At 30.6% G+C, this 16,320-nt stretch overlaps 1 protein-coding gene across 1 annotated transcript; it reads right to left on the bottom strand.

Annotated features, from left to right (window-relative positions):
• Nucleotides 1–7,264: 7,264 nt before the first annotated feature.
• Nucleotides 7,265–11,467, bottom strand: LOC149576147 (uncharacterized). The gene is made up of 5 exons (XM_089816470.1): nt 11,387–11,467; nt 11,183–11,275; nt 8,552–9,197; nt 7,973–8,092; nt 7,265–7,880 (listed from the first exon to the last, which is right to left on the bottom strand). The coding sequence occupies exons 3-5, from the start codon at nt 9,146–9,148 to the stop codon at nt 7,464–7,466; spliced, it is 1,134 nt and encodes a 377-aa protein (XP_089672596.1). The 5' UTR covers nt 9,149–9,197; nt 11,183–11,275; nt 11,387–11,467; the 3' UTR covers nt 7,265–7,463.
• Between the last annotated feature and the right edge of the window lie 4,853 nt (nt 11,468–16,320).

The following is a 16,320-nucleotide window of genomic DNA, read 5'->3' as shown; positions in this document are numbered from 1 at the left end:
TGTTGCTATTGGTGGGTTTCCTTCATTTCCTAATCGCAACATAGCAACCTCATTAAAGCTTATGAAATTCTGATACCAAGAAAATCTCCATGTTTCTACCATGATTACTGCAATCAATGCTTCTGACAGAGAATTGAAGTCACACAACCACATTAACAACAGGGAACTTTACAAAACCCGTCTGTTTCATAATCTTCCGCCTTTCTTAATTTTTGACAATGTGTTATATCGCTATCGATAGGGCTCTTGTATTTGCTGGTTGCGGCATAGTGACCCACCAGAAATTTCTAAACCTAGTGATGCAAATTATAACAAACTCCAACTGGTCCTTTCTCTGGTACTGAAAAATCTGACATCAATCACATCGCCAAAAAGTTTGGAGCAATTAAAAAAATCTAGCATCCACTTTCCATTTACACCACCCTCCTATTTTGCAGTAGTCGCTATGTCGCATAGGCTAAGATCCTTGCATTTTCTTTATGCAACATAACGAACACCATGGATCTTGCAAAGATCTTACGGTGTAATTAACTTCGGGAACAAGAAACAGAAAAGTGGAAATTTAAACAGATCTGAGAGAATATTCCAAATTCAAAATAACTACCCACAAAATAAACATTTAAAATACATAGGACCTAACACATTTATTTGTGACACAAAAATAACCTTAGTAGGGTTTCACATAGGGTTAAAAATTTTGCAAAACTAGAAAACCAACCTTAATAAGTAGGACACAAAACTTATCTGATTTTTACACCTAGTTCTTAGGAAGATTTTACCTTGAAAATGTCATACCAACATTGTTGATGAGAGAAAACCGAGGGACCAGAAGAAGGTTTTTTTTTAGACATAGCGACAGAATTTATGTTGGTAGAAATCATCCTTCCAAGGCATTCAACCAATATAATGACAAGAATGGGCGAGATCATATATCCTTGCCTGAGCCCTCTTGAGGCTTTGAAAAAAGTGGAGGGGGAGCTATTGATCAAAACAGCCAGATAGGTAGTGGTCACAAATTGGTTAATAAGTTTGATGACTCTAGAATTAAACCCAAAAGCTCTCAGAACTTTGAAAAGAAAGGACCAATCCACCTGATCATAAGCCTTGGACAAATCAAGCTTGAGGAGGAAACCTTCTCTCTTTCCTTCTTCCAAAGAGTGGATAACTTCATAGACAATCATAATTGAGTTACTAAGTTACTAAAGGTTAAAACAGATTAATATTCATAACATTACTTTGGTAACCTAGTGATAGAGATATCTTAGTGATAACCGAGGTGGACAATATTACATTATTAGTGAAAAGTTTGATTTGACATCTAGAGATAGGGAATTGTTTTTTGTGGTAACTAATTTGCTCGTCCCCTCTCAGTTACTCTCTTCATTTCCAACAGTGCAAATGATGTCCAATGGTGTTTTAAAAGCATATGATAGTTGCATGACTATACCAGCATTTGGGAGCAACTTGAGAAAGTCTTATTGGTCTATGAACTATTTTCAAAGATTAGTTTCTACATATTGTTTCTTTTAGTTCTCACATTGAGAGTGTTGGAGTTAATGTTCCAACAGCACTATCATAAGTGATTGTTACATATGTGGCAACCTATGTCTCAGATGTTTGTAACATAAGTTGAGTTCAAGTGTGTGAGTCATAGAGTTTCAACTTGAAACAATAACTCGTTGTAGATGTGCTCTTCTCATAGTTATCATTCCTCTATAGTTTGTTCTCAGTAAGTTTAACTAATTTATAGGAAAGTTATTTATCTTTATGATTGTATAAATAATGATCATTTTGATCAATATAATAGAGAATATTATTTCTTTGTTCTATCTTCTTTCTTTTTATTGTTCTATATTTGTAATATATATCACTTATAATATATAAAGAATAGAACTTGAATTGATTTAGTGATGTAGAACTTGTACTCTTCAAAAGAGGTCACAAATTCAAATCACGTTAGAAGGTAGGGCATGTAGACCTCATTATAAAATAGAATTTAGGTGCATCAAACAAAGAGTACCAATTAGAACAATATAGTTGTCCCTGTATGTAAACAAAATATATATAATTGATATAGTACACTATTAACACTCTATAACAACTATTAAAACCAACACAGCTACCTCCTTGATGTATGTTTCCAACTTTGTTTTCATTCTTCAAAACTATAATGCATTAAACTATAGTGTTAGCGATGCTACTATGGAGAAAATTGAAAAATAACACATTACTAAAACTAGCAGTTGCGCGTTTATGTATGTGCAATGATTAGCCGATAGGAGTAATGTGTCTTGTACTATGAAGAGGGTAGCTTTAAAAATGGTATTTAATTTATCATAGGTAGTCTAGAAGATCATCCTGAATATCACATGTAACATCTAATATCAATCTAAATTGAATTTGGACATCTTGTTGATACAAGAAATACAAAATATATTTTTAAATCAATTTTCTTAATTTTTGATTGTGCTTTTGAATATTTTTACTTCAAATAACATTCAAATCACTTACAATTATTTTAGCACCTAGTTAGATTTCATCAAACATAATTGATTGAATTTTTTTATATATAACATTGGGAGCACAAATGTAACATCACAACAAATAACATTGTTTTGCTTTAAAATAACAACTTTAGAAACATACCGCAGCTCATTATTTATTCAAACAATATCTAATAACATACTAAAAATACTAAATGAATCAATTAGCATTAATGACAATCTAAGAATTGATTCATCTCTCATCAAATTTGTACCAATCTTCATCAATATAATCACTTAGCATCATTGCACTACTTAAACATAACATAAAGTAGCTACAGTGAATGTTATTTAATTATATTTTAATAATAAATAATGTCTTGATTTTGAAGAAATTAGATAGTGTTCAAATTTTATAATTTATAAAAATTTAAAGAAAACCTTACGAATATTAAAAATATCACATTTATAAAAACTTTTATATTCTCTATCAATATGATACCATATAATTTTAAAAATATGTTCAAATAATTAAATGATAAAATGAAACAAAAAAAGTAACTAATAAGTAATGATATAAAATAACCACTATGAATTTTAATATAATTTTAAAATATTTCTTAGTTCAAATGATAAGGAGATGGTTAGAGAAAATTAGAAATCTTAGTTAATATTAATTATATTTAAGAACAAAATTCAATTATATAATTTTTGTGGTCTATCTTTTATATCACATTCTATAATTTATTACCAAGAATCATAAATTAAGAAGAATAAAATATGACAAAACGAAATTTGATTGAAAATATTTTTAAAATACAAATACAAACAAAGCTCTTTAAAAATCACAAAAATTATTAAATTGTTTGTATTAATGTCGATAAGCATTCTACAATGGCAGAAAGGGTAGAGTAGGATGGTGTGAGTGTTTTAATGTTAACTTTTATCTTTCTCGGTTAAATTTGACAACCATTTACACATCAAAATTTTAGATTTTATTATAAATACAATATACTTTTCAATACCACATAAAATATTTGTTAAAATTATAATCTTTGGAGATAAACCATGAAAAAAATAGAAATTAAATAAAAAGCTTAAGTTAGTGCAAAGAAAATAGAGATAAAGGAAATATAAATAGTTATGGGTGTAGTAAATTAAATTTTAATAATTTTGTAGTGGATATCTATTGACATTTCTTTAGATAGATTTATTTAAGATATCTATACTAGTATAATTACAAGAATAATATATTCCAAATCTAAATGCAAACTCTTAAAATCATAATGCTAACAAAAATTAGATACTTCTAGAATTAAAATGAAAATGCAATATGTTCAAATAATTAAATGATATAATGAAACAAAAAAGTAACTAATAAGTAATGATATAAAATAACCACTATGAATTTTACTATAATTTTAAAATATTTCTTAATTCAAACAATAAGTAGATAAGTAGATGGTTAGAGAAAACTAGAAATCTTAGTTAACATTGTATTTAAGAATAAAATTCGGTTATATAATTTTTGTAATCTTATTTTTATATCACATTTTATAATCATAAATTAAGAAGAATAAAATATGATAAAACAAAATTTGATTGAAAATATTTTTTAAAATACAAATACAAATAAAGCAGAAACTCTTCAAAAATCACAAATTTTATAAAGTTATTTTTATATAATGAAATTACAAGAATAATATATTCCAAATTTAGCCTGTTCATGGGTGTATTTGGGTTAATCCAATCTCGAAAAGGGAGAAGGCATTATGGATATCTCCAAAGGAGGGATGGATCAAAGTTAATTTTGACGAGGCAGCATGGGGCAACCCAGGTGTATCAAGGTGTGGATGTGTGGCAAGAGATCATAAAAGCAACATGCCAAACGATTGCCGGATGGTATAAATAATATTGCAAAATGTTTCGCTGCCAAGGAAGCTTTGAGGTCAAGAGTAAAAATTGGATGTCAACGTATACATTTGGAAGGAGACTCGAAAATCATTATCAATGGCATTAAGAAAGGAAAGATGGAGGCATGGCATATGGATCAAAGTATACAACAAATCAAGGAGTTGCTTCTAGACATCGAGGATTCTAAAGTTTCACACCGCTTTAGGGAAGCGAATAGATTGGTGGATTGGCTAGCCAACTTAGGTGTCAAATCAACATTGGGTCATCAATATGAAATTTTTGAGGACTTCCATAACCTTGGAGAGTAAACAAAGCGAGAAAATTTGATGTCCATTAGATTTAATAATCCACTCATGGTACCTCAACTAGAAGTCTGAAGCATTATGATTTTGACTCACGAGAACATTAATCATCCCAAGGTAAGCAGAGATTTCCATGATACCAATGTATTCCTCACGTGTCAAAGGAGTGTTCCGTTTGCTTTGGTACCTTGTTCGAGAGAGTTCCAAGAATGTTAAATTCAAGCCAAAGGTAGGGAAACGTCATCGTTTTTTTGAGACAAAAATGGAGGTGAATTTTGCTCTTGGTTTGGATTCGCAAATACAAACCTATGAAGGCCGAATATCTACATGGCGCCTAAAACAAATTTTCGTTATCAATGACCCAAGCCCTTTGAAAGGCGTTCAACAATTATTCAAGCCAAAGTATCTAGATTTTTTTGGAAGAGGTCAAATTTGGATGTGGCATCGTTGATGTGGCGCTTGCTTTGATGGTGGGGGGATCGAAAGATGAGGTTCGACAAGTTGTCTTCAAGCATCGACAGGGAATGGCTTTTGGGACTAAATGAAATTATTGAGCGAATTGTTCTCTGTGTGGGAATTGAAATGGATACTAAACCCTGGCGACTAATTGGCGACGAGATGGAAATTGATCATGAAATACCTAATTGAGAAAATTTCGGTGTCGAAGGAGGGGTGAGGTTTCATGAAGACCACGCCGACGAAGAGCACTTTGGCCCCTCTACAACTGCTTAGCCATCAAATTGTGAAGAAACCTCAACTAAATTATACATGGAGTACATTATGGCAATATGGCAATATGGCAATATGGGGGCATCCACAACAGAGGGAATGTGGGCATATGCTTCTCTGCTTCCGAAGAAGGGAAAAGGCAGTAGGAAGCACCTTAGGATGGGTTAGGGATTATCGATGGAGGATGATCGTGCAACCCCAACTTTTACTCGCAAGGAAGCGACAAACTAGTTCAAGGAGTAGCTGACAACAAAGGTGTTGTTGCTTCTTTTTGTTATAAAGATTAGATAATGTATAGGTGGATGTTAGTACTATCGAAGTGTTAATACTTTATTTTTTGTTTTGTTTATCTAATGGTATACGTAAGGGCAACACTAGCTTAAAATGTAAGGCTTGAAACCATATTGTCATAATGTACTCTCAATATCAATACAAACAAATATTATCAATCAAAATTAAAAACCAAATTTAAATATCTACAACACACCAACTCAAAAAATCATACAACTAACAAAAATTATATACTTCTAGAATTAAAATGAAAAATGCTAAAAATTTGATACAAAAACATTTATTAGTGTAAAGTTTTATTATTTAGAATTTAAAAATAAGTTAATACAATAAAAAGAAAAATATTATAATTCAATTATTAAATTGAAAATAACAATAAATAATTAGATTTTGTAGATATTAAATTCTTTATTATTTTACTTATAAAATATAGTACAAAATAAATTTAGTTCTTTTTAGCTAACTCTCTTGTTGAGAAATAATTTATTAAATTTAAAAATATGCATCTTACCTTTACAAAACTCTTTTTTAAAAGATACCATACATGGTTACGAGAAAAGGTTTGGAAAACAAGTAATTTGAAAATTTGAAAAATACAATATTTAATGAATCAACCACATCAAGAAAAAATTTTAAAATTATTATGTTATATTTTTTTTAAATATATAATTCCATAAAATATCTTAACCTCAACCTTAATGTACTCATCAACTTTCACTTTAACCTCAACCTTAATCCTCAACCTTGATGTACTCATCAACTTTCACTTTAGAATGATTAAAATGTAGAGAACAAATCTGCTAAAACGATTGAATAGAAAATTTAAAAAATCGCTATACCAAAAAGGCAATAACATAATTTATATGTATGCAAACGAAAAAACATAGATTTAGGAATTCAAATCAGTAATAACCACAATAAAATAACTCATAATAATACTTCCTAATTTTTTATTTTATTTTTTCATAATAAAAATATTTATTTTGTGCTCAAATTTATAAAAAAAACTGTTCCCCAATATAAGCCTATCAGCTTAATAAAAATATATACTAAACTTGGAAAAGCGACCTCTCACGCATTAACAGTAACAATGGAGCCCTTGTTAGAAATTCAACATTGAATGCACATCATAGATGCGTACAACTTTATTTTCTTCCGTATGTACTCAACGATCAGACTTGGAACAGCTTGCAGAGAAAACTTTAGAAGAATAAATCCAATATACTGGAAATAACATGAAACAGGAACAACGGATCAATCTAACTGTATATGAGCTTCAATCCTACAAGACCAATAAGCATAAACATAATTACCATCAAATAATACGTTCCTACATGATACTAGAAAAGGGCTTTGCAGCAAAGTGACCAACATGATTTTCATGCGAAATCAGCCTAACTGAGATTTGGCACCGCAAGAGCAAGAGCTTCGACCCGAAATATCCATATTATAAACTCGAATTAACATTCATGATCAGCGTGAACACGTCACAATCAATGCTTTAAATAATATCAGCTAAATGAACCCAGAATCTTCAATGGAAAATTTATGTAGAAGTAAAAATCAAAGTGTGTTCGATTAGAATCCCTATTCAAGTCAGAAACATAATATCCGCATGTAAGATCACCAGGCTTTAAAATTTATCATCTGGTAGCAGCACGCAGTCTAAAATCAGTGTAAACTAAAATCGTTCAAACAGAGGGCAAAAAAAAACATTCTAAAGCAGGAAATTCATCTGTTTCAATTAGTAACGCCCTCCAAAGTAAGGGTAGGTGTCTGCACTACGCAATGATTCCCTTCGCATATATGGATCTACGTAATCAGCTTCTCTTCGCAAGTCCCTCCTGATCATATCAGAATATGTATCATTCACAATAGGGCGGTCTCTTCGAAGTTCACGAATGAGCTCCAACCGAGAATCAATTCCACGGTCCCCAGGTATCCCACCAAGTGGACCTCTAAGTGGGTATGAATTCAAAGCATAAGGATCTTCAGAAAATGAAGTGTACCGACGAGGCATTTCCACGGAAGGCAGTGATAGGCGAGGGGCAGGAACATTTTCGACACGAGGAGCATGCCTCCTCCCTGCCACGGAAGAACTGTCAATACCCATGCGACCATCCTGTGGAATAGGTTGAAAAAGACGAAACAATTTTTTCACCTGCATACATTAAACAAAGAGGCATTATCAAAAGAAAACAGGTATCATTTAAAAGGCTATGAAATGTGTTGATTTGAAGGATTTATAGTTACCTGCTCTCCATTCAGCTCAAATTTAAACTTTTTTGATTTTCCATAATAATTCTCTTTGATGGCAACCTTGAATTTGTCTTCTGGCAGTGGCACACAATCTCTATGAATGACAAAACGTACCTGTGGCATATGTCAGAGAGACCATTACAATAGTTCGTAGACATTTTTACTCTTACAAAATCTTTACAATGTTCTTCCTCAAATCTCTTAGATTCCCATGCATCCCCAATTTGAACCCCAAATCTGAAACGCTCTAGCAAAATGGCATTAGAAAGCTTTCTTAAATGGAAAACATATATCGAGTGCCAGTGCCAGTGCCAGGAAAAATATAATCACTTAAGAGAAGTAGGAGATATTTTCCACAGCAAGTAAAGTCAAATTGTGATATTTGACTCAATAACTACACAGTTAAATCCTGATATAAACACTATCAAATTATCCAGGTTTGCAACAGGCTAAGGAGCTTAAATATTCAAAGCAACAGATGCCCTGAAAATTCACATACTGAGGGTACCTAACAGAATCAAGAGTACATAAACATTTAAATTGTCTAAGTATTGAATCAAAATAAGAACAAACCTGGGCTGGAAATGACATCTTCGCTGACTTAAAAGCATTCGGCTCAAGATCAAGACCACCGCGTCCTTTAGCTCTGTAAATGCCATACATTAACCGCAGTTCAAAGTCATACAAAAAGAGTTTCATTCCATTGGTCACCTTCTCAACAAGATCCTTCTGACTTTTAGGCAAGCCAAAAACTCGGTGGCGGAAACAGTCCTCTTTGGTTTTTGAGTTGCACATGAATATTAATCCTGCCATATCATTCTTAGCTCCAGTAGAAGTTTCAGGATTCTTCTGATCTTGATTCTTGGCTCCAGTAGACACTTCACGTTTCTGCTCACCTTGCTTTTCACCATTGTTCTTCTTGGATTTCTTCTTCTTCCCTCTTTTCTTGTTTATTTTCTCAGTTCTTTCCTTTGTTTCCTTGACTTTCTCCTCTCCGGTATTAACATTAGCAGCTTCATTTTCAGTCATAAGCTTGTCAGTATTCTCAGAAACTTCATTGGCATCAGGCTTTGTGTTACCCTCAACATTGTCAGAGCTATTTACTTTCTTATTCCTTTCAGCAGAAGCTGCATTATTCTTGGCCGCAAATTTTCCCTTATTCTTTGCCATGATTTGCAATCAATGTCCAGAAATGTGTGCACAAATGCACACAACGTGACTGTAAAAAAATAAAATAAGACATAACGTTTCAGTAACACCATTAACATCCATTTTAAAAAGCAGGAAACACATGAATCTTTAGATCACTGCACAAGAAAATTAGGCTCAACTGTTTGGCTTTCAGTACCACAACAATTAACAAGTTAGCTGTTAATGCTTACAAGTCAATTATACATCAAAACCTGATGACATCAATTACACAAAGAGTACCATAGACCATTGCACAAGAACACTAGCACTTCTATTTGACTTATAAGTTTAACAGTTACTGATTACAAATCCAACTAAAGTAGCTACTGACAACAAAATGTAATCTCCTCAATCATAAGCAACAACGGAGATTAATTTAAAAAGAAGCAATCACCAAGATTTCAATGTCTTAATCCTGACAAAATGGAAAACAATGTCAAGACATAAGGCAAGAAACCAAAACACGTACAGGGTCTATTAACATCAAAACCACAATCACAACTCCAAACCAAGAATACATTTCATGAATGGAGCTAGTCCTTTCCTCGAAACAGACAGACAGCAAACAAGCTCCCACATGAAACAAGATCAAAATAGAAATCAGATCTATGTTTAATGTTAATCCATTTGATATATACCAAAATAGTAACAAAATCCTTGCATGAAGCAAATCTCAACAATCAAATATAAGCTTGCAAGTATAAGAAACCAATTTCACATTCTATGCATAATGATTGCAATTAAATACAAATTTATGACTATACCCACTACACAATCCAAATATTCCAAACCATAAAACCCCAGTCGTCATTTGACATGCAATGATTTAGCATAAATTTGATTTCAGTACATAAGTATGCAGCGCTTAAGAGGCTGTCTGAATTGTCTGCACTAATTATTTATTTAAATAAACTAGCAAGCTTCACCAAAATGATAAGCAACCATCAATACGCGTTTGATTAACCTTAGCTTACCCCTTTCCAAAGAGTTGGGATGTCTTCATTACAGCCTGCACTGCATCCTTTTTCCTAAGGCAGGGTATCAAAGGACTATAACACATCGTAATTCGAAACATTTTGATGTGACATCCAAATAAACGATATAATATCTTACCCAACAAGTCTTCGATATTTTGTCTATGTCTATTCTACACGTCTAATAGCTTCGTCCCCAAAATTTGAAGCAGTTTCGAACGTAGGTACCTTAAAAAGTGTACCAATTCCATATTGCATTGTAACTTTACCGGAAAGCGGAAGCTAAATCATGTTGGCAAAATTTACTGAGATTTTCTCATCACTATATCCTCACCGTTATGAGAGAAAATGGAGGAAATTTTGTAACACTCGCAACATTTTACAGTGTTGCTCAGATCGGGCCTCCGCAAATTCAAATGTATTTAACAAGTCCAAGTTAAGAGGGCAAACAAAACAAATAAGGGCGAAATCATGTTCTGAAAATCAGTGGCACACAGAACCTGCCTGGAACATCAGCTAGCACAGAGATTCGTCGTACTAGGGTTCGCCAGTTTCAACCTTACCCGAGTCGCGTGAATATATCGGCAGAAAACATATTAACTCCAATAACTCTCCACATAAACACAATAGCTAAAAATGGGTGAAATGCCCCAATCAAGCTAACAACCAACTGCCGACACTTGCTCCGGCAAAATAAACACTACAGTTTTGACCAGTTCTGGCTGCATTCGAGAATCCAGCACAATAACGGAATCAGGATCTACATTAGCCAAAAACATCCCCAAAAGCTTTAACGGCATTCGACCTCCTAATCGACAAACTGAAAAAATATATCACTGCCTCGTTTACATGGAACAGCATAGTTAACCAATTCCTTGCACGAATTGACCCGAAGATATTTTTACAAAATTCCAAATAATGGGTTCCTTCCGGTCACAGCTATTTAACTTGAAACACCAGTGTGTAAACTCTAAAAATTCAGTAGCATACAAAAGGAATGGTCACTATCAAAAGGCATGCCAGGTTTCCTGAGTCGTACCTTTATTTCGTCACACCGCCTCAAACACTTGCTGTAAGAAAAGCCCAACACAAACCCTACTAAAAGGTCGTAGGTTCGAGTCCCGACCTCCAACTACAGATCCACGCCACAAAAAGATTAGAAAAAATCCACCGGACGAAACAAGTAACAGAAACACATACAAATATTGCCCGCCCGAAGAAAGAATTGAGCTTCTATGCGAACCTTTCAAAGTAGCGGATTCAGCGTGTTCCTGCTCTTCCCAGCTGTGGAGAAGAAAATGTGACCACCAAAGCAAAGAGAGGTCCGAAGTGATAGGCCAAGTTTTAGTTTTATATGGGTGGGAGGGAAACCCTCATTTAACCCCTGCCGAACCCTAGTTAATTAGCATAACTCCAGTCTTTGTTGTCGAATATTTTGTTGTGCCGACCCGTTAACGCCATGATGATTATTTGGGCTGTTTAAGCCGATAGGCTTATATGTTTAAGCCGATAGGTTTATATGTGGGAGCTTTGCTCCCGGTTTTTGCTAATTCTATCGGCAAATTGTCAGCCTCACTGAAAAAAAAATTTCGTCAGAAGTTTTCATGTGATAAAATCTTTCCATTCTTGCCGCTTGATTTCTTTCCTACAAATTTCCCTCCTCTGTTGCATCCGCTTGTTTTTTCCCCTTCGGTCTTGTTTTTTCCCTTCATTGTAGTTTTGAGGCTTCATATACTATTGTAGCAATTTTTCCCTCCCAATCGCATTCACAGCAGCAATTTTTTACTACTTTTGAAGCCGATTTCTGCAAAGCTTGAATCTGAACTCACTCATTCATCAATTAATCTGTGGTTTGAAGATTTTAATTGCACTCCACTCTGAGGTAAGATAACTCTTTTCATTTATGCATTCAAATTAGAAACGTATCTACCTATCTGTGATAATTTTTATTGTTCGTAGTTTTTAATTTTTCATTATAAAATAAAGATAAACAGAAAAACAGTATGGGATAGGTCATTGCATGAGATAAGTCCAACTGTTCCAGGATTGATATCCTATACATTCTATCCGTAGGCTTCAAAACGCTGTCCTTATACTCTCTGCACACTCTCTCGAATTTTGAAAGGCTAATCCTCGGAAGCTTCCAACCTGCAACCTCCTCACTTCTATGTTCCTTATCTTGAAATCCTGGCGTGGATTTCTAGACGGAGTTAAGCTCCCCATTATGAAATTGCTATTTCAACTTCCCCATCGTAAATCTGAGATCCAACATTTTCTCATAAGTAAAATTCCAACACTACGAGTTTTTCTGTTCTACTTTTCTCGGCTTTCGAACCTGCGACATCGATTACATGCATCAACAATATTCTCTGTAATTTTGAGAATATGCCATACGATTCGACCAGTTTTGTGTGTGTGTTTTTAAAACTGGACGATGGATTTGGTAGCCAACCATTTAGGTTTCGATTAATTTGTTTGTTTTCCTTTTTCTGCTCTATATTTTTGGCTTTGCTTTTAGGGATGAAAACAAACAATCATAAAACCAGCCAAAACCAAAACCAAGACGGAAACCGATTTCATAATTTTTTAAGTTCGCGTGGTTGAATCGATATATTTTATAATTATTTTATACATTAACTTTCATAAATTAGAACAAAATATATACCTAATAATTTTATTCTAGATTGATGATAAATATCATTAAAAAATTATGTTTTGAACTTGCAAATTTATTTAAAATACTTTTCATGACAAAGTAGCAAAAGATTTGAGTGAGAGAACTAACAAATAAATAAAGTCTCAAAAGAACGTGTCCATGTTAGAAAGTGTCATAATCAAGAAGAAGTCATCATTAAGAAAATTAGAATGAAAATAATTGCGATTTTGATTTGTTATGAAAATAATTTCTATAAGATAGAATTTTCTAAATTTTAATAGAATGAATTTTATTTCTATCATTAGCATCTCCAAAAATAATGGATGCATGTTACTTTTCTAAGTTTTAATAGAAATACATTTTTTCTATAATTTGCATGTCCAATATGATGTATACATTAATTTAGCTAATTTAATAAATATAAATTAATTTAGATTTAAAAATAATAATTTTATATTAATATATTATAAAATAAAATGCTAAATTATGAAATTAAATAAATATAGAAATAGAAGTATTGAGTTTTATGATTATAAAAATTTATTATTTTTTGTTACAATTTAAAATTATAATTATTTATGTATAGTAAATGTGATTTTAAGTAGTTAATCTTTTAAAAATTTATGTTGAATTTATTATTTTATATGACATAAAATTTTCAAAATAAGATCTTTCAATATTTAAAGTAAAGTATATGTTATAAATACTAACACAGACAATTTTTTTATAAAATATGGATATTAACTATGCTAGGGTTGATGTATGAATATTTAAATAATTATATATAATATTCAATTATGTAAGGATAAGATTGGGCTAAAATTCATACAATTTTATTTATCGTCAATCTATTTATTCTCCTCTGTAATTTATCATTTTTTATAGATTAAGTTATAGTTACATAATAGAAGAATTGTAATTTGTATCATTTTATAAACACTATATCTAAATCGATAATCTATTTATTCTTGTGTATAATTTAGCTTTTTAATTCAAGCTCCAATTAAAGAATTGTAAAGAAAATAGAATGATTTTCCTAAAATGTACAAAAATAAGAATCAATTTTTAATAATTAATAAATTTATGTTTTAAAGATGATAATACTCACCTATTTATAAATATTAAATATTAAATTATTTTATTTCTAAAATGTAAAGAAGAGTTATTAAATATTTTATAAGTCTCAAAAGAAGGTGTACATGTCAGAAGTGTCATAATCAAGAAGAAGTCATCCTTAACAAAATTAGAATGAAAATAATTGTGTTTCTATTTTGTTGCAAAAAACAATTTTGATTTGTTACAAAAATGATTTTCTATAGGATAGAATTGTCTAAATTCTTTTTCTGTAGAATGACATTTTATTTCTATCATTAGCATGTCTAAATACAATGGATGCATGTTACTTTTCTAAGTTTTAATATAATGACATTTTTTCTATAATTTGCATGTCCACATATAATAAATACATTAAATTAGCTGATTTAATAAATAAAAATTAAATTAGATTAAAAATACATAATTTTAAATTAATATATTATAAAATAAAATGCTAAATCATGAAATTAAATAAATATAGAAATAGAAGTATTGAGTTTTATGATTAAAGAAATTTTTTTTTTTTTAATTTAAAATTATAATTATTTATGTTTTGTAAATGTGATTTTAAGTAATCAATTTTTAAAAAATTTATGTTGAATTTATTATTTTATTTGACATAAAATTTTCAAAATGTGATCTTTCAATATTAAAAGTGAAGTATATGTTATAAATAGTAACACATAGCAACAATTTTTTTTATAAAATATGGATATTAACTATGCTAGGGTTGATTTATGAATATTTAAATAATTATATATAATATTCAATTATATTACAATATTTATATGTAAGGATAAGATTGGGCTAAAATTCATACAATTTTATTTATCGTCAATCTATTTATTCTCCTTTGTAATTTATCATTTTTTATAGATTAAGTTACAACATAATAGAAGAATTGTAATTTATATCATTTTATAAACACTATATCTAAATTGACAATATATTTATTCTCGTGTATAATTTAGCTTTTTATATATTCAAGCTCTAGTTAAAGAAAATAGAATATTTAATATTTAATTTCTAAAATGTAAAGAAGAGTTATTAAATATTTTATAATACTTAATATTAAATGTTAACATGAATTTGTGACAGTGACAAAAATTAGTAAATGTTAATATTTTAATTTGCAATAACCAAAAATATATATGCAAAACTGCACTAATTTTTCCCATTTATTTATCAATTTTTTACTTTTCAATTGCCAAAAAAATAATCTCACTCATTTTGAAAATGTGACCATTTTTAAATTCAACCATAAAATCATTTTATCCAATACTCAAAAGGCATACAAATTAACAATTGTACAATTATTGATTGCAGGTAACTCAAATATAGTCAAAGTCATTGAGCTCATTTACTACAACATAAAATCAATGCTTTCATTTTGTGCTTCATTTCATTGCTTTCCAATTATAAACATTGCAATATTAAGTACTCTCCTAATACAACAATACAATTTTACTACTCTCTTATTATAGTGGTACTTCAAAATTTACACACATTACAAAAAAATGTCTTCTTACAAACTATTATTCTTCACTCTATCCAATACAAAAAAAATGTCTTCTATTTTGTTCTTATTTCTCAATGCATGCTACTTTCAAATTCTCAAATTTAAAATCAACTATAACTTGCAAAGTTCTATGTAATTCAAAATCTGAATCTGTTTGTGATAATTTCAAATAAACCAATTTCAATATCATCCCTATCGGCTTCTCGTTGAACGTACTAAAACGTGCAACTGCTAGTTTTATTTTGTTTTAATTTCTTCGGATCTCAAGTGCAATGGTCAAAGTTGCTTATACTGCTCGTTTTTCCTTCCGTTTTGGGCTTACTTTTAATCGCTTTGTTCCTTTTTAAATTGAAAATTAGTGTTGATAATAGGATATATTTTCTAAAGCAGGTCAAATTTCCATACTGCTATGGGGATTCAATTTCGTAGGTTAAAACTATTTGGTCACATTTATATTAATTGAATCTGTTTGTTTTAAATATATATATTTAAGATATTTAGTTTATATATCTTGTATTTATTTTAATTTTATCATATTTACACAGAGTTTGAACTTGGGTGGATGGTTTTCTCCATCTTATATCATCATCATCACTGATTCTACTTAACTAATTGAGTTACAATATTTTTAGTTTGTAGATGTAAGATTTATGTTTAAAATTATAAATTTATATTTTACAATTAAATTTGAGTTATCTAGTTACAACTAGTCATAATTTATTGATTTGAAAGTAATATATTTTTACTTCTTTTCTAATATATTGTACAAGGATAAGCCCTAATTTATTTTAAGAGATAATTTATTGATTTAAAAGTAATATATTTTTACTTTTTTTCTAATATATTGTACAAGGATAAGCCCTAATTTATTTTGAGAATCTAAGACATGGGATTCATTAAATAATCA

This window comes from Cupressus sempervirens, chromosome 1, assembly GCF_028749045.1.
Source record: "Cupressus sempervirens isolate cs-2001-9-10 chromosome 1, ASM2874904v1, whole genome shotgun sequence".
In the NCBI taxonomy this organism is placed as follows: domain Eukaryota; kingdom Viridiplantae; phylum Streptophyta; class Pinopsida; order Cupressales; family Cupressaceae; genus Cupressus; species Cupressus sempervirens.
Note: the sequence above shows the minus strand (reverse complement) of the source record. Positions and strands in the feature narration are given on the sequence as shown.

Excerpts from the sequence above, each read along its gene's own strand:
- LOC149576147 (XM_089816470.1), bottom strand. The coding sequence starts at position 9,148 with ATGGCAAAGAATAAGGGAAAATTTGCGGCCAAGAATAATGCAGCTTCT. Across the intron at positions 8,093-8,551 it reads AGATGTCATTTCCAGCCCAG|GTACGTTTTGTCATTCATAG; the intron begins GTTTGTTCTTAT and ends CATATGCCACAG. Across the intron at positions 7,881-7,972 it reads TTGAGCTGAATGGAGAGCAG|GTGAAAAAATTGTTTCGTCT; the intron begins GTAACTATAAAT and ends TAATGTATGCAG.